We start from the raw sequence: 18,675 nt of genomic DNA, 5'->3' as shown, positions 1-18,675 counted from the left end.
TTTTGTTTTTGCACTGTTTTTAAATGTATCTGGAATTTGTTAGTGTGTATGGTATAAAGTTGGAATTTAACTTTCTATGTAGTCATTTGCTGCACAACCATTTTTCAAACCATTTCTTGAATAATGCTTTCTTTTCCCATAGTTTTCAATGCTATTCCTATCATATAACAAATTCCCATTTATGCATGAGACTGTATTCTGTTTTTATTGACTTTCCAATCTGTTTTATTGACTTAAATATCCATTTTTGTACCAACTTCATTGTTATAATTATTGCAGATTTATAACATGTCTTTCTTTTTCTGAGACAGACTCTCACTCTGTTGCCCTGGCTAGAGCTCAGTGGCGTCATCATAACTCACAGCAACCTCAAACTTCTGGGCTCAAGTGATCCTCCTGCCTCAGCTGCCGGGGCATCTGGGACTACAGGCATGCACCACCATGCCTGGCTAATTTTTTTATTTTTAGTAGGGACTGGTGGGTGGATGGGTATCTCAGTGTTATTCAGGCTGGTCTCGAACTCCTGGCCTCAAAAAATCCTCCCACCTCAGCCTTCCAGAGTGCTAGGATTACAGGCGTGAGCCACCTCACCTGGCTTTTTCTTTCCTTTTCTTTTTTTTTTTTTAGGCAAGGTCTCCCTCTGACACCCAGGCTGGAGTGCAGTGGCATAATCATAGCTCACTGCGACCTCAAACTCCTAGGCTCTCAAGGGATCCTCTCGACTCAGCCACTGGAGTAGCTGGGACTACAGGCACGGCGCCCAGCCTTGTTCCTGTTTTTAAAATTAGCATTCTTCAAAACTTCTGAGTGAATGCCACTTCTTATAAATCAAACAAACTTCACATACATTCAGGAAGTTCCCTATTTAAGGAACTTAATAATCCCTCCTGGGCCAGGCGAGGTGGCTCACGCCTGTAATCCTAGCACTCTGGGAGGCCGAGGCGGGAGGATCGCTCGAGATCAGGAGTTTGAGACCAGCCTGAGGAAGAGCGAGACCCCGTCTCCACTAAAAATAGAAAGAAATTATCTGGACGACTAAAAATATATATAGAAAAAATTAGCTGGGCATGGTGGAGCAGGCCTGTAGTCCCAGCTACTCGGGAGGCTGAGGCAGGAGGATCGCTTGAGCCCAGGAGTTTGAGGTTGCTGTGAGCTGGGCTGACACCATGGCACTCTAGCCTGGGCAACAAAGCGAGACTCTGTCTCAAAAAATAATAATAATAATAATAGTAATCCTTCCTGTGAGCCCCAACACTACATCTACAATACAGGGCTGTAACTTCTATTTCATTACAGCACATTTTAAGCAGGAACACTGGAGACTACATATTCCAGGCTCCTTTGGGGTTTAATCACCTGATTAGACAACTGTGGTGGGAAAGTGGAAATTTCAGCTGCCTCTGCCTTCAATTGGTCTCAGCTTCAAGGTCAGGAAAGATTAATAACAACATTAGCTAAAAAGTTGGTGGTGTTTTTCCCCTCAAGTTTCAACTATCATATATGAGATCTCTTTCATTTCTACCCTACATCTTCCCCATACTCATCCCACTTCACCCTGCCTGGCCGTCTCAGTTCTTGTAAAGTAGTATTAGACTCTTTCTGACCCAGGGAGTTGGCATATACCGTCCTCTCTGTATAAAACTCATGCCCCAGCTCTTTTTACAGCTTTATTGAGGTATAACTGACATACAATAAACTAGACATATGTTACATGTACAGTTTGATGCCTTTTTTTTTTTTTCCCTTAACACACAGGTTCTCCCTCTGTCGCCCAGCCTAGAGTACAGTGGTGTCATCATAGCTCATTGCAACCTGTAACCTCAAACACCTGGGCTCAAGCAATCATCCCACCTCAGTCTCCTGAGTAGCTGGGACTGCAAGCATGCACCACTAAGCTTGGCTAATTTTTTTGTCCTGTAAAGACAGGATCTGGCTCCCAAAGTGCTAGGATTACAGATATGAGCCATTGGGTCCAGTCTGGATTATTCGCTAATGTGCAACCAGAAACCATGACAAGTGCTCTAGGAAAAAGTAGCTTGTAGAAGTCATAAACAAGGTATTTGTTGGTTTTGTAGTCATAATTTATTCTTCTGTTTCTTTAACTGTTTAATTTCTATTTTAGGTTTTTATCTTTTTCCAGCTTTATTGAGGTATAGTTGACGATGAAAAATTGTATAGAGGCTGCCCACAGTGGCTTCTGCCTGTAGTCCCAGATACTTGTGGGGGCTGAGGCAGGAGGATGACTTGAGCCCAAGAGTTCAAGGTTGCAGTGAGCTATGATCAAGCCCCTGAACTTCAGCCTGGGCAACAAGTAGATCCTGTTTCTGGAAAAAAAAAATTGTATAGAGGAGCTACTGGACTGGTGAATAGATCAAGGTGCCTGGAAGTGTAGTGCACCTGGAGAGGGCATGGCAGCTCTGTACTTAGTGAACAAATATAATTGTTTTAAGCCATTAAAAATTGTATATATTTAAAGTGTACAAGTGGATGATTTGATATACATATACATGGTGAAATAGTCACAATTAAGCTAATTAACATCTCCAACAGCTCACACAGTTACCGTTTTCTTTTTTTGGGTGAGAACACTTAAGATGTACCCCCTTAACAAGTATCAAGTATACAAAATGGGCCAGGTGTGCTGGCTCATGCCTAATCCTATCACTCTGGGAGGCCGAGGCAGGTGGATCGCTTGAGCTCAGGAGTTCAAGACCAGCCTGAGCAAGAGCAAGACTCTGTCTCTACTAAAAATAGAAAAATTAGCCAGGCACAGTGGTGTGAGCCTGTAGTCCCAGCTACTGGGGAGGCTGAGGCAGGAGGATCACTTGAGCCCAGGAGTTGAGGTTTCTGTGAGCTAGGCTGATGCCACAGCACTCTAGCCCAGGGAACAGAGTGAGACTCCGTCTCAAAAAAAAAAAAAAAAAGTATACAAAATAATATTGTTTATTATATTCACATTGGTGTATGTGAGATCTCCAGAACCTGTTCATCTCATGTAACTGAAACTTTGTGCCCCTTAGCCAACATCTCCTCATTTCCCCCTCCCCCATGATTCTTCTATTCTTTTTTTTTTTTCCTTGTAGAGATGGAGTCTTGCTATGCTGCCTAGGCTCATCTTGACCTCTTGGCCTCTAGCAATTCTCCCACCTCAGCCTCCCAAAGTGCTGGGATTACAGGTGTGAGCCACCATGGCACATGGTGATATTCTTATTCTGTCTTGTTCATTATTTTATTTCCACACATAGAACACTGGATCACAATAGGAGCCTCACATATACTTGAACGCTGAGTAGACGAATTGTTGGTCAAGATAGTGGTGCAATAAATGTGTGTGGGATTAAATGCAATTGTCCAGGTCTTCCCGATGCTTCTCCAAGGGTGTGGACTGTCAGATCTTTGGAAGAGGAGAGCTACTCAGCCTGCTGGGATTTCAGTTCAACACAAGGATGCCCTTTTGATCTCCCGCTGCTGTTGCCATCAGATCCCTTGGGACTTCATGGAAAAAAAATGATGCGTCTTCCAGGTGACAACCCTGCATATCTCCAATCACTAAGTACCTGCCAACGACGATGTCAGGTATGGTGAGAAGGACTTGATCAGTATGTTAAGGCAGTTTTAGATTCTTTCTGTGGCTTCTATTTTAGGAGAAACAGCCCCGGTTCCTTAAACAATTTCACATGTGGCATGTGAGTTCTTTATCGGCTAGTTTCATCTTCATCTGCCCTTCAACTTTGAGGGATGATCTGAGTGTTGAATTCTCCTTTCCCCAACTGGGGAGAAGGAGAGCGCGAGGGGGGCGATTGGGGGTTTCTCATATCTAGGGGACCACTCAAGCCCTTGCAGGGCTTTGCCTCACATTGGAAGGGAGGAAGGGGTTGCCCTTAAGAAAAAAGGGGCTATGATAGGTCCCTTGGGGTGTCAGAAGAGCAATGACAGGAGACCCTCAGGAAACAGAGCGACAATGCCAGGTCCCTTCTCCGGAAAAAGGAACAACTTTGGGGTCCCATCAGGAAGGGATAACGACCTGAGGTTCTCCCCAGGAAGAGGGGATTATGCCTGGGTCTCCCGCAGGAAAGGAGGACAATGCGAGGGCCCCATCAGGAAAGGGAGGGGACACCAGGGTCCCCTCAGGAAGAGCGGGTGACGCCAGGTTCCCCCTCAGGAAGCAGGGACGACTCTGGGTAACTCTCAGCAAAAAGGGATGACACCAGGTATCCCCTAAAGGAGGGGGGGACTGACGCCAGAGTACTCTCAGGAAAGGAGGACGACGCTGGGGTCCGCCTGGGAAGGTAGGAACGACGCTGGGGTCACTCTCACCTACCTCAGGGCCCCTCGCACCTGCTGCGGCCCGGAGCACCTTAGGCTCCGCGGAACCTCAGCTCTTGCAGCCGTCGGGTTCGACAGAAGCGCCCACGCCCCTCATTGGCTGCTTTCTTGGCGGATGACAAGTACTCCAGCCAATTGTAGTGTGGGGAAAAACTCCCGCGCGACCTGGCCACGCCTTCTACTCGTTCTGCGCTTGCGCAGCTTCCTGAGCCTGCTGTCGATCCCCAGCCTTCCTCCAGGGGGCGCTCGAGGGTCGTGCTCCCAACCCTGCCTCCTGGCTTGCCTCTGCCTATGACCCGTTTTATATTAATAATAATAGTACGTACTTGATAGGGCTGTTGTGAGAATTATGTCCGATCATTTATGTAAAACAAAAACAAAAAAATATCTCCCGGTAAACCTGAGCTATCGTTACTCGCATTTTCCAGCGAGGAGAACTGAGGCACAGAGAAGGTAAGTAACCTGCTCAAAGCCCAGCCAGTAACTTGGCAAAGTCTGAACCAGAGTCCAGGAAAGCTGAATCTAGAGTCCGTGTGCTTATCCACCACGGTTTTGTGGCTCCCAGATAACAAGTTCAGGTGCCTTTTTATTTTCCCTGATTATAAAATAATTTCCCCCGATTATAAAAGTAATACATGCTCATTGCAAAAAAGTTCAGAAAATACCGAAGACTACAAAGTAGAAAACAAAGATCTCTTTTAATCTGACCACTGGAGACACTGTTAATATTTTGATGGGTGAGTGTGTGTTTTTTTTTCTTTTTTAACACAGTCTCGCTCTGTTGCCTGGTGTTGGGTGCATTGGCGTCATCATAGCTCACTGCAGCCTCAAACTCGTGGGCTTAAGTGATCTTTCTGCCTTAGCCTCCTAAGTAGCTGGGACTACAGGGGAGAGCCACTACACCTGGCTAATTTTTCTATTTTTTGTAGAGATGGGGTCTCACTGTGTTGGCCAGGCTGGTCTCAAACTCATGGCCTCAAGCGATCCTCCCACCTTGGGCTCCTAGAGTGCTAGAATTACAGGTGGGAGCCACTGCACCCGGCCCAGTTGTTATGTTTTTGGTAAGTATTGTCAGACCACTCCTGGAAAGCTGTATGTTCCAGCTTCCAAACCAATGAGCTGTGAAAGTGCTTTGTATACCCCAAACATAGTCCATCTTCTAATTATTTACTAATAGATGAAAATGAATAAGTGTCTTCCTTTGATTTGCACTTCCTTATGGTTTTTTTTTTGAAACAGAGTCTCACTCTGTTGCCCAGGCTAGAGTGCCGTGGCATCAGCCTAGCTCACAGCAACCTCAAACTCCTGGGCTCAAGCAATCCTTCTGCCTCAGGCTCTGAGTAGCTGGGACTACAGGCATGCGCCACCATGCCCGGCTAATTTTTTTCTATATATTTTTAGTTGTCCAGATAATTTCGTTCTATTTTTAGTAGAGACGGGGGTCTCACTCTTACTCAGGCTGGTCTCGAACTCCTGAGCTCAAACGATCCACCCTCCTTGGCCTCCCAGAGTGCTAGGATTATAGGCGTGAGCCACCACAGCCGGCCACTTCCTTATGTTTTGATGTTGTTAAAGAGGGGGAAATATTCCCCACATCTTAAGGTGTCATGCACATGAAATGATAATATTATATGAAAGTATCGGGGTGGCTATCATTGTAGAACAGGCACTGAGCTAAAGCAAGATCCTGGCCTCATTTCCCTGAATTTTCTCCACACTGTGTGATTTCATCCAGGTCCTCAGTTTCCTGATCTGCAAAATGGAGCTGATGATAGTGGTATCTCAAGGGCAGCTGGAGAGTCAATGAGTTAACCCACCTATAAAGTTCAGCACAGGGCAGGGCTCTCTAAAGGCTGGAAGAGGTTGAGCCATTTGCTAAAGACCACATAGCCTGCAAGCAGCTGATGTCCACTTTATTTTTCTTGTTTCCTTTCCTGCTTTTTTTTTAGAGACGGAGGTCTTGCTTTGTTGCTCAGGCTGGTCTTGAACTCCTGGCCTCAAGCGATCCACCTGCCTTGGCCTCCCAAAGTGCTGGCATTGCAAGCATGAGCCACCATGCCTGGCCTTGATGTCAACTTCAGAGAATAACCAACTTCACCCCCTTCCCCAGGTCCCCCTGGCCTGTTCAGATTACAAGACACCACTGCCCTTGGTCACCTTTGCCTGAGGAAAGATGAACTCTCCACCTGGTGGAATTTTAGAGAGCCAGCTGGTGGTCACATACCGCCCGTACCCTTTGACCACCTTCTCAGTCTGTCCCCTTGTCCCAAGAAAGGTGGTGTTTGGGACATCACATCTGCCCTTTTACACTTGGGGAAACTGAGGCCTGGAGCAAGAAGTCTCACCCAGGGGCATCCATCAACCCCTGCTGGCTGGGATTGGTGCTGTAGCCTCCTGACCTCCGGCCTAACACCCTTTCCCCAACTCTGCCTCCCTTTGAAACACCCTGGGGACAATGTCTGTGTCTCCTCTTGGCTTCTTGCACAAAGTTCAGATTCCCTGAAAACTTCTACCTAGTTTCCCAGCATTGCTTCTCCTCTCTGGGTCCAGACTGGCCCCACTCCTCTGGGCCATGATATCTACATAAATCTTTACGTGAATCTTTACAGCCACTGTCAAGCAGAACTCTTTTTGTGCAGCCTAAATCCTTTCCATTAATTCTAGCTTCAGTTCCAGAACAGCACAGTCCAATAGAGTAGACCCTGGCCACACGTGGCTACGCTATGGATAGGAATAATCAAAACTCCAGTCCCTCAGTTGCATTTGCCACATTACAACTGCTCAATAGCCACATGTGACTGGTAGCTAATTCATTGGGTAGCACAGATATAGAACATTCTTAGCATCATAGGGAGTTTTATTGGATAGCTGTACTCCAGAGCAACCCTGTAAGTCTGGGGGTGTTGCTATCCCCATTTTATAGATGAAACAGCTGAAGCTCGGAGAGATCACCCCAAGGTCACCCAGCTTGAGCTGAATTCAAACCCAGAGGCCCTGGAGACTGAAGACAAATGGCAAAGTAGGTGGGTCAACCTTTTCTCAGACTCGGGCAAGATGCGTTCATTTTATTTCACGACATTCATGTTATGAATATATACATCTGGCCATCCCAGTGTGCCTGCAGGCGCTATGTGTGTGTCCATGTGTATCTCGGTTTATTAAACCCCAGAGGCAGTCAGTATTCTAATCAAAGTCCACGTCACAACCATTTCCACTATCCATATCTTTACCCAAAGCCTAAATTTTTGCACATGAGCATAATGAGTGTCAGAACTGTTTTATTGGTGAAACCAGGGGCTTGTTATTTAGCCTAATGAATGTTGGAAAGATAGGCTCCCATAGGTGGAATTAGCAGTATTCAAATATGTGGATTGGGCCAGGCATTGTGGCACACACCTGTAGTCCCAGCTACTGAGGAAGTTGAGGTTGAAGGATTTGCTTGAGCCCAGGAGTTCGAGTTTGAGATCAACCTGGGCAACATAGCAAGATCCCATCTCTTAAAAAAAAAAAAAAGAACGTAACACTTAAACTTTTAAGTGTTTACCGTGTATCAGCTCATTTACTCCTCACCAAAAATAACCTCCAAAAACCACCAAATATGTGGATTGGTTAAAATATCTGAGATTCATTTGCATACACAGATTAGAAAAACAGAATGTAAATCCTGAGTCATCCTGTGTCAGGCTGTTTGGAGGATTCAACTTGCCCGCTACCCATAAAGCTTACAGGCTTGAAGGGACACAGAATCCTGCCTTTGAGATATTCACTTTCTTTCTTTCTTTTTTATTTTTTTATTTTTTTTTTGTTGTTGAGACAGAGTCTCACTCTGTTTCCCAGGCTAGAGTGCCGTGGAATCAGCCTAGCTCACAGCAACCTCAAACTCCTGGGCTCAAGCGATCCTCCTGCCTCAGCCTCCCGAGTAGCTGGGACTACAGGTATGCGCCACCATGCCCAGCTAATTTTTTCTGTATATATTTTTAGCTGTCCATATAATTTCTTTCTATTTTTAGTAGAGATGGGGTCTTGCCCTTGCTCGGGCTGGTCTTGAACTCCTGAGCTCAAATGATCCACCCGCCTCGGCCTCCCAGAGTGCTAGGATTACAGGTGTGAGCCACCGTGCCCGGCCTCTTTCTTTTGTTTAAATGCAATGTGAAGGTTGCAACACCAGCAAGGACAGAATGCTACGAATTCATGCAACTTACAGGTATAAATTCTTTTGTGTCTGTACATCAAGTTTAATGTCTGCCTGGCAGAATTTCACCTGAGACATTTCATCAGAACCTGGTAGCCAGATAGTGGAGGTGGCATTTATGTGGCCCCCTTGAGTTTTCCAGGGGTAACTGCTAGAGCCCAGAACTCAAAAGTTGTATCAGACATACTTTCAGTACAAGAAGTGGGGCTTACCTGTGTCTGTTGACATTGAAAGACTGCATGGTCTGAAATTCCATTTTATAACCCGGCCGAGGCCTGGGGGCTGCCTCTGGCTGAGTTCTAGTCACAATTCCACCTACTTGGGGACAGGTAGTGATAGAGCCCTCCCTTCCCTGCTCAAGCAGACACTGCAGGAAGGAGGCACCTCAACGTACAAGGTGAGGAATGAGACCACAGTCAGCCAGGACAATCAGTGAAAGCCTCAATTTAATTGGAGACAAGATTGAAGGATAATCGATCAACAGACCGAATTATTGATCGCCGAAGTGGACAACACACAAGCAGCTCACAGGGTCCTGCACCCACCCTGGGGAGAGGAGCCCTGATTGGGGTGGGGGTCCGTCTCACCAGTCACCCCCTGGCTCTTGGGGAAGGGGCAGGAGGCAGGCTCTGCCCAGCCCTCGCCCCCTGTGATGACACGACTTCCCGTAAAAACAGCAGCGGTAGTGAGTCCACCCGTGCCCAGGACTATGGTACAATTTGTATAATACAGCAAGAGTGGGGTCTCTCTTTCCGGGAGACCCCCTCCCTACCTTCCCGACGGGGTTAGCCAGGGAAGGGCAAGTTTATTTTCCCTTTTTGCCTCTGTAGAATAATTTACAAACCAACCTTACAGTTATGTACAAAAAGAAAAAAGAAACAAAAAAGAAAAAGTACGAACGAAAGGAAAAGAAAGAAAAGGCCCACTCCGGTTGCCGGCTGGGACGGAAACTACTTTCGCTACAAAAATGAACCCTGTACAGCATCGTGGGGGGGAGGGGAAGTGGGGGTTACTCCCCACTGGGGTAGGGGGGACAGACAGATGGAAGGCTAGGGAGAAATTGGGGGCTACAGTACCGTGTGCTCAGATTGGGTGGGGGGGCAGGCAATGAATGAGACAGTCCCTGCTCTGCCTAGTGGCAGAACCAGGCTGAGGGGTGTGGGGATGGGGCCTGGGGGCTAGGGAGAGGGTCTTTCCTTCCAAACAGTCCCCCATGGCTTGGAGAAAAATAGCCTTGCATCTGTCTGTCGTATTGCTCAGGGGCTAGCTGGGGGTGGAGGGGGGTAGGGAGAGGATCGGCAAGGCAAGGTTGGGCCAAAGGAGAAATTACTTTGGTGGCAGGGTGGGAACAGTTGCCCAGGATGGGGGATGAGGGTATACACCATTATTGCTTCCTCCTAGGGCAAAGGGTTGGGGGCTATGGTCAGAGTCTGGAAGGGAGTAAGGACGCTGGGAAAGGGGGGGACAGCCAGGATGGGGGCTCTGGACCTGCACACAAGGTGCAGGTGGCAGCCACTGCAACCCCCTTCTCCTATGGCCAAGGAAATCATTAAGGCAGAAACAAGAGGACAAGCAGCTGGAAGGGGGGAGGGGTATGTGCGGATCAGAGCCGCCCCCCCCCCCAAACGGAGAAAATTCAAAGTGAACCCAAAGTGGGAGGGGAAAGGGAGTGGCAAGCAAGGGGGGTCAGGCCCTCCTCAAATCTCAGGCCTGAGGCCCTTCTGACCACACCACCCCCTGCTACACCACCCCCTGCGTCCTAAAGTGAACAGCTCCGCCGGCTCGCTGACCCCCTAGTCAGTATTGCCGGGGTTGTGCAAAATGAGGCGGAAGACTTTTGTTGGGGGGGGACAAGGAGCCAGAGAGGGGCTGGAGCTGGGGCCTCCTAGAGTGAAACCCGCCCCCACTGTCCCCCAGCCCTGCCCAGAATGGCTTTTCCTGGCTGGCTTCGAGAGACCCTCTGAAATTCAGAAGAAAAGCCTAGAATGAGGTGCCACAGCCTGTTGGGCCCAAGTGCAGAGGTCTAAGAGGCCCGGAAGACTCAGCCTTGAACTTGGGGGACAGGGGCGGGAAGGGAGGAGGGGAGGGGTTTGGAGGTGGAAAAGGAGAACCAGGAATAGGAGCGTCTACAGTTGCTGTGTTGCATCCTTTTTTTTTTTTTCTTTTTTTTTTGTTCTTTTTCTAAAAATGTTACAATTAAAATTCAAAAAATAAAATCCCTTCCGGGACCTCAGCCCCTCGTTCCCCAGCCCCCACCTCCAAAAAAGGGCCCCATGGGTGGGGGCGGGGGGAAAGGGGAAAAAAAGAAAAGAGAAAAAAACCCACTTTTCTGTTTTCTTTTTTCTCAGGAGGGCCGAGTGTCTTTGAGGCAGCGGAGGAAGAGGTGGTCGTGGGGGCAGGTGGGGGCAGGGGAGCAGGGAGGGCCACAGGGAGCAGGGGATGGGGCTCAGGTGGGGTCTCCGCCTGACTCCCAGCCGCCAGGAGCTGGGAGTGTCGGGGGGTCCTCCCCAGAGGTCCCTGTGCAGGCACTGCAAGCCCTCTTGGCAGCCTGATGCTCTCTTTGGGCCCCCACCTCGGCCGCCATGGAGGGGAGGCCCGGGAGGCCCAGGGCCTCCTCTGAAATGGACGGGGTCCTCAAGGCAGGCAGAAGGGGGCTTCCAAGACACAGGGCAGGGGGGCTGCTGCAGCTCACGGCATCCACCGATCCCTCCTGGCATATGGGCTCATCCAGGGCTATAGGTGCACTGCCTTCTGAGTGTGGCTGCTCTATCACATACACCTCCTCTACCTGGATCTCCGGGGACATGTCCTGTTCCTCTGCTGAGAATGCAGGCTGGGCTGAGGTCTCATCCGGAGCTGGGGATCCTTCCTCGGTGGCAGACAATCCCTGGCCTTCCTTTGCATCCTGGGCCGGGGATGGTATCTGGGCTGCAGATGTTTCCTCCTCCTCTTCCTCCTCCAGCGTCAGCTCAAACTGGAACTTGTCAGGTGGGGGTGGGTGGCCTAGCCCTCCTGGCTCCTCCTCGGGCGGTGGTGAAGGGCTCTGCCGGATGGCACTGTAGTACCAGTCCCGGTTGTCCTCCAACGTGTCTAGGATCTCCTGGGCATCTGGGTGCACGAGGTCTGCCCATGTCTCCCACAACGGGTGCACGATGTAGTCGATGAAACCCACCTGGGGGAGGCGGGAGAGGGTATAAACAGCTGGCCCCTGGGGCAGATGGCACTACTATGTCGTGGGGACTAATAAAATGAAAAACATACTTGTACCATTTGACATATTCATTTTGCGACTCCCTGGAAAAACTTGTGCAAGAAAAAGAGTCATATACGAGATGTAAACAAAAACTTGAAACACCTCCATATATACAGCGATTGAGGACTAGTTAAAAAACAAATCCTGGGCAAAATAGCAACACTCCTGTCTCTAGAAACATGAAAACAAAATTAGCCGGGCACGGTAGCTCACACTTGTCATCCCAGCTACTCAGGTGGCTGAGGCAGGAGGATCGCTTGAGCCCAGGAGTTCGAGGTTGCAGTGAACTATGATCGTGCCACTTGTACTCCAGCCTGGGTGACAGAGTGAGACCCTGTCTCTTAAAAAAAAAATCATGGTACATCACAGTTATTCATTATGGTATTTTTTGCAAGAAAGAGACACTAGAAATAACTTCATGGGATACTGCTGTGCAGATATCATCGCTTCTGCTTAGTGACAGCACCTTGATTTTTCTTGTGGGAGGAAATAGATCCAGCTAAAACCTATGTTTCCCAGGCTCCTTTGCAAAGGGATGGTGGCCGTGTGACCACCTGTAGATGGGAGATGCTGGGGGCTGCCTCTGCTGGCAAGAGGCCTTTCCCTGCTAGAATGTAGCCTGAACCGCTGGAGCTTTGACAACATCTGTGACCATGAAAGGCGTTCCTGAGGATGAAAGTCCCAGGTCTGGAAGGGCAGCCACGTCAGACCAAGAAGTCTGGGTTTCTTCAGGCAGGACAGAAAGTGGGGAGGGTGAGAAAGTCTCATGTCACACTTTAGGGCCTTTAGAGCCTGTACCTGCGACTTCTCCACGGAGGCCGTGTGCTTGTCGCACATGGGGCTGATCTCCATGCCACGTTCACGCTCACGGTCGCCCTGCTGGAAGAACTCGGCCATGATGCGGTCTGTCCACTGGCGGTACAGCTCCAGTGGCTTGGTGGGGTTGCTGAGGTCCGCGCAGTGCACCATGTTCCGAAGGACCTGCATGGGGTGGGCGGGATGGGTGGAGGGCCTTCAGAGGCGGTGCCTCTGTACAGTCTGGACCCGCAAGCTTTCTTATCTCCCACCTGGAAAGGGGGTCTGGGCGTGGGGAGAAGAGGGAAGAGAGGAGGTGGGGAGAGATGGAGAGAGGTGGGAAAATGAGGGGGGAGATGGAGAGAAGGGTCCGGTCTCCTTATATGGCGGTGGGGGGGGGGAGCACCTGGATGCGGTCGGAGTAGTTGTCTAGCAGGAGGACCCCCGAGCTGGTCACTTTCTTGGTCTCCACCATGGTCTTCAGGTCAGCCAGGAGGGTCATGTGCTTGGACATGTCCGTGGCCAGCACCTGTGGGCAAGGGGGCGTCAGAGGGGCCACTGAAGCCCACCCACAGGACCGACCAGGTTTCAGAGGGTTCCTCTGGAACTCAGACCTTCCCCTCCCCAAAGCCCAGGACTCGACGGATTCCTCTCCCGTTATGTCCCTGTCCCTGCTCCCGCCACGCCCACCATGTCGATGACCATCTTGCGCAGGCTCTGCCGCTGGCGCTTGGTGAGGTTCTGAAAGATGTCGCAGTTGTCCTCCTGCAGCAGCTTGAAGCCCACAGCCAGGTGGTGATTCTCGAGCACCGACTCGTCGTTGTACATGAGCGCCAGTTCCGAATCTGTGGCCGAGCGTCAGCAGTCAGGGGAAGGCCCACGTGGGCAGCTCCGCCCCCAGCCTGGCAGGCCCCGCCCCAACGCGGCCAATCCCACCCCCGTCTGGCAGGCCCCGCCCCCAACCCAACCCAGCCGATCCCGCCCCCAGCCCTGTAGGCCCCGCCCCCGGGGAGGACCACTCACTGGTGTTGATGAGGAACTGGTTGGAGACCCCAGGGTGATCCACGTCGTGAATGGCAGCCGCAAACAGGGCGGCAAGAATCTCCAGGTCCGTAAACACGGCCTAGGAGCAGAGAGAGACTGATGTTAGAATGACGGACGTGAGACAGGGCAAAAGAGGGATGAGGGGGTCAGAGTGAGATTGGGGGAGGGGTGTGTCAAGAAAGACAGGAGTCCCAGCCTGGGCAACATAGCGAGACCCCGTCTCTGCAAAAAATAAGAAAAATTAAAAAAAAAAGAAAAAAAGAAGAAGAAGAAAAATTAGCTGGGTGTGGTGGAACACGCCTGTAGTCCCAGCTACTCAGGAGGCTGAGTCAGGGGGATGGGCTTGAGCCCAGGAGACTGAGGTTGCAGTGAGCTGTGATGACACCACTGCACTCCAGCCAGAGTGACAGGGTAAGACTTTGTCTCAAAAAACAAACAAAAATCCCAGGACTGAATCTAAGGGAAAATAAAAAAAGAAAACAAACAAACAAATAAAAAACTCCAAACAAACAAATTAGGAGTCTGGAGAGAGAGATGAGAAATAAAAAACGGGGTCACAGAGAAATGGAGGACACAGGATCAGAGAGATAAGCAGGACATTGGAGATGGGCAGTAAGTGACACAAAGAGAGCAGGGGTTTGGGGGACAGGGCAGGTGGCAGGCACTCACATCCAGGGCAGGCGTGGCCAGCAGCACGTGGGTGGACTGCAGCACGTCGGCCGCGTGCAGGCTGTTGTGGTAGGCCACGTCGGCGTGGTAGTGGTCCTCCAGCGTCAGCATATAGGTCACCATCGTGTCCACAGGGATACGGAATTTCTTCAGCAGGTCCCGCTCCTGAGGGCCGGCAGGGGCAGGGTGGTGACCCCTGCCACCCCTCAGTGCCACCCCCTACCCCGTGCTCTGTGCCGTGCACACCCCAGCCCATCCCCCACTGCAGGCATCACCTGGAAAATCGTATACATGATGCAACTTAGGGAGCGACCTCCTGCATAATCCGACACGCAAAAGATGTTGAGGCCCCACTTGTTCAGGTTCTCCAGTTCCTGGGGAAGATGAAAGGCCAGAGGTCAGGAGCCTGCAAGGCCCAGGGCCCTCGAGAACATTTCGTAGGACTTTGGAACCCTGGTCTGAAGGGAGCACCATTACTGCTCACCCAGTGGGTGACATATTCAACAGCACAGCTCTGACCAGATCCATGTCACTGGCCTGTACACCAATCTCCCAGTGGCTGGGATGTTGCCTGCTAAGGCTCATGGCTACCCCTTTCTTCAGAAAGCTCCTCTTGCCCCTCTGGGAGCAGCCCCCAGCCAATCACTGATATGGGGGACTCCAGTTGAGACTACTTCCTCGCTTGGTTTCTTTCTTTCTTAAAGAGACAAGGCCTTGCTCTGTTGCTCAGGCTAGAGTACAGTGGTGTGATCATAGCTCACTGCACCTTTGAACTCCTGCGCTTAAGCGATCCTCCTGCCTCAGCCTTCCAAGTAGCTAGGACTACGGCACTATCATGCCCAGCTAATTTTTCTATTTTTTTTAGAGACAGGCTCTGGCTATGTAAGGCTGGTCTTGAACTCCTGGCCTCAAGCAATCTCCCACCTCGGCCTCGCAAAGTGCTGGGATTACAGGTGTGAGCCACGGTGCCTGGTCTGGGCTTCTTTCCATTCTTTCTTAAACCCGCCCTCCTCTTGAAGCCCCTCTCCATAAAGCAGGTATCCCCCAAAATCCTTATCTCAGCCTCTGTTTTCAGGGAACACAGCTTAACACATGACCCAACATTCAGTTCTCCTTTGGGCCCCAGGAGACCCCTGCCCCACTCCAGCCCATCCCCTGCCCATCCCCAACCCACTTGCGCCAGGAGCTCTTCTTGGTCTGTCTTCACCCCGAAGCGGGGGATGCTAGAGTTGTTCAGGCTGCTGTGTGTCAACTTTTTCACCCCTGTGATCTGAGACATGGGCTGGAGATGCGGTACAGGGGGCGGGGGCTGCTGGGAGGGTCTCTGTCGCGGCGCTTGCTGTTGTTCTTGCTCCTTCATTGTGGGTGATGGGATCTCAACTTCATTCTGTTTGTCTGCGGAAGGTGGGGGCAAAAGCATTGAGTACCCCCCGACCCCCACCAGCCCCGGGGGCTCCCCTTATCCCTCTAGCCCTCTGCCACGTACTGGGAAGCCTCACCGGAAAGGACAGACACCTTCTGGGTGTCACGCTGATGGCTACTCAGAGGCTGGAAGCCAAAAGGGACATAGGAATTCTTCTGGGAGGTGGTGGGCTGGAATGGGGACCCTGGGGCCGGCCCAGGGCTATGGAATGGCCCCAATCCGATCGCCAGGTTTGGCTGGAGGGTGGCATAGGAAGTCAGGAAGTGGGGTGGGGAAGCTGGGGAAAGCTGCTGCCTGCCCGGGACACCCAGGGAACAGTCTAAGGCGGGGAAGACATCCCCATGGTGGCCAAGACTGCTGGTTGGGGGGAGCTTCGCTGGGACGAGAGAGGGAAGGGTGGTCTCTGGCTCCATTGCCCGCCCCTCCCTTGGCACCACCTTGCCTGGGCCCTAGCCCCAGGAATATTTTTCCTGAGCTTTCAAGGGCTTCCAGAGGCCAGCCAAGGCCACTCATTGTGACCTGGGGCTGCCAGTCAATTATGGGGCCTAATAGGGTCATTTGCATGCCATGCTCCCATTGGCTGGATCTTTAGAATTCTGAGCCATACCACGCCCTCGTTGGTGGGAGCATTTAAAATCCTGAACATATTTCTGGAGTTTGTGTGGGTGGCTCCTGAATTTTGGGGTACCTTTGGGTTTTGGTGGTAAATCGTGAGTTTGGGTTTGGGCAGTAAATTGTGAGGATCAAATTTTCCTGAGTTTAGGGGGATACCCTTAGCTTGGGGATCTTAGATTCAGAGGTTACGATGACTTTGAGGTACCCATGAGCTTAAGGGTTCCAATGAGTTTAAGGTAGTCTACTCTATTTGGGGTTCCATTGAGTTAGAAAATTCTCCTAAGTTTAGGGAATTTCTTACAGGTGGTTAAGCTTGAGAATCCTATTGAGTTAGGGGATCAAAAGTTTTGGAAGTCTACTGAATTTGGTGGGGGAGGGTTCATATCAAGTTTGGGAATTCTACTGAATTTGAGGGGCTTTTCAGCTTGGAAGTTGGCTAAAGTTTGGGGTTTTTTTGTGGGCTCTAAAGCACAGAGCTTCTCTTAAGTTTAAGAACCCTACTGAATTTGGGCATCTCTCTTGAGTTTGGGGGGGTTCTCCTGAGTTCAGGGAGTCTAATACAAGTTTGTTGATTCTATTGAAAGCCTCCCAAAGAGGCTTTTCAGCTAGGAGCTTTTTTTGTTTTTTGGGTTCTTTTTTTTTTTTTTTTTTTTTGATACAGGTCTCACTCTGTCACCCAGGCTGGAGTGCAATGGCATAGCTCACTGCAGCCTCAGACTCCTGGGCTCAAGTGATCCTTCTCCCTCAGCCTCCTAAGCAGCCGGGACTACAAGCATGCACCACCATATCTGGCTAATTTTCTTTATTTTTTGTACAGATGGGTCTTGCTATGTTGCCCAGGTTGGTCTTGAACTCCTGGCCTCCAGTGATCCTCTTGCCTCAGTCCCCCCAAAAAGCTGGGATTATAGGCATGAGCCACTGAACCCAGCCTCAGATGGGAGGCTTTTCAAAGTTTAAGAATCCTATTTGAGTTTGGAGGTCTCTTGGGGGTCTTAAGTTTGAGAGATCCACTGGGGTTCCACTGAGTTTGGAGGGGGTTTTAATCTCATAGATGTTTTCAAATGTGGGATTCTCTAGAAGTTGGGGTCCCACTGAGTTTGGGGGCATCCCAAGTATGGGAGTTCTTGAGTGTGGTTACTTCAATCTTTGGGGATTTTAGAGTCAGGGTCCCTGGGAAAATATGGGTGATAAGACACAGGGTCGGGGGCAGCCTCCTCCAACACCCCCGTGCCCATGTGCTGCCCCTCACTCACCCAGGAATGTTGTGGAAATGTACTCTGACACCTGGTTTCCTGACCTGCTCATTTCTGACAGGTGCGTGAGTTCACGGTTCAGCATCCTCTTGAACTAAGGTGAAGGAGTCAAGAAGGAAGGGATGATGGGGGAATCACAGAGTCTGCGTGGGGGTGGCAGTCCCTCCCAAAAAACTCCTGAAGACTCCAGGGGTCCCTCCTATTTCTCTGCTCAGCCAGCAGAGCCCCAACTAGGCTGCTAGGGGGGAGGGTCAGCCCTCCCTCCCCTCCCATTCCAGATGGGGGTCCCCAGGCTTGGCAGGTTCCAGATCAGCACACCTCTCCCTGCCTGAGGAAAGAGGGACTCCCCTCCCCATTTAATCCAAGGAGGAGCCAGAGGAGCACCTGTGGAAGGGAGGGGCTCCTGCCTAACAGGAAGCCAATGGAGTAGCAGGAGAATCCCGTCGCCATGGCAATGGGAGTCTCCTTAGCAACTCCCCTTCCAACCAGCTGCTGAGCTGGGGGAAGGGGGGCAGGCCAGCGGCCCCTTAACCCTTGCTCTCCCAGAGCTACCCCTGGCCCGTGTCATGCCAGATGTGGTCCGCAATCCTGGGGGTCCTGACCCTAGCCCCCAGCCCAATTTGGAAGAAGAGAATGCAGTACTCAAGCTCTGGGAGAAGAAGAGGTTTGGCCGGGGCAGGGGAGAATGATGAGATGCGGAAAGCCCAGTCTGTTCACTGGGGATGGGGAAGGGGGTTCCCATAATAGCCCCCTCTCCCCCAACCCCAGGGAGGTGGATGGACACACAAATGAATGTAATATAACCCAAATCGGGCTTGAGGGCCCCTCCTGGGCTACCCCATGCCACTTGTCACAGGCCTCTGCTGTGACATTGTGCCTGGAGGAAAAAGGGCATCAGCTCTCCACCTCCAAGCTCTGCCAAGGCACCCCCAAAGCAGGAGCAGACCCGTCAGGGACACTGGGGAGGAAGGGTGAGCCCGTATGGCCCATGCTGGGATGGGCACTCACGCCTCTGTCAGAGACCCTGGGCACACAAAAAGACACACTCACACACACACATACACACACACACACACACACAGATGGACCCACAACATCTCACACA

At 50.8% G+C, this 18,675-nt stretch overlaps 1 protein-coding gene across 7 annotated transcripts in view; it reads right to left on the bottom strand.

The window, feature by feature from the left end:
* Positions 1–10,948: 10,948 nt before the first annotated feature.
* Positions 10,949–18,675, bottom strand: part of PDE4A (phosphodiesterase 4A) — a 31,069-nt gene continuing 23,342 nt past the window's right edge. For all 7 annotated transcript variants that reach the window (XM_069495553.1, XM_069495543.1, XM_069495562.1 and 4 more), the window contains 9 exons: positions 17,571–17,664; positions 15,454–15,674; positions 14,555–14,653; positions 14,280–14,444; positions 13,590–13,689; positions 13,257–13,411; positions 12,973–13,095; positions 12,570–12,752; positions 10,949–11,690 (listed from right to left, as the gene is read on the bottom strand). In XM_069495553.1, the coding sequence (XP_069351654.1) occupies positions 10,965–11,690; positions 12,570–12,752; positions 12,973–13,095; positions 13,257–13,411; positions 13,590–13,689; positions 14,280–14,444; positions 14,555–14,653; positions 15,454–15,674; positions 17,571–17,664 (1,866 nt within the window). In that variant the 3' untranslated portion in view covers positions 10,949–10,964. The remainder of the gene's footprint in view (positions 11,691–12,569; positions 12,753–12,972; positions 13,096–13,256; positions 13,412–13,589; positions 13,690–14,279; positions 14,445–14,554; positions 14,654–15,453; positions 15,675–17,570; positions 17,665–18,675) is intronic.

Source organism: Eulemur rufifrons, chromosome 2 (assembly GCF_041146395.1).
Source record: "Eulemur rufifrons isolate Redbay chromosome 2, OSU_ERuf_1, whole genome shotgun sequence".
Taxonomy (NCBI): Eukaryota; Metazoa; Chordata; class Mammalia; order Primates; family Lemuridae; genus Eulemur; species Eulemur rufifrons.
This window is presented reverse-complemented; position numbering and strand designations above follow the sequence as displayed.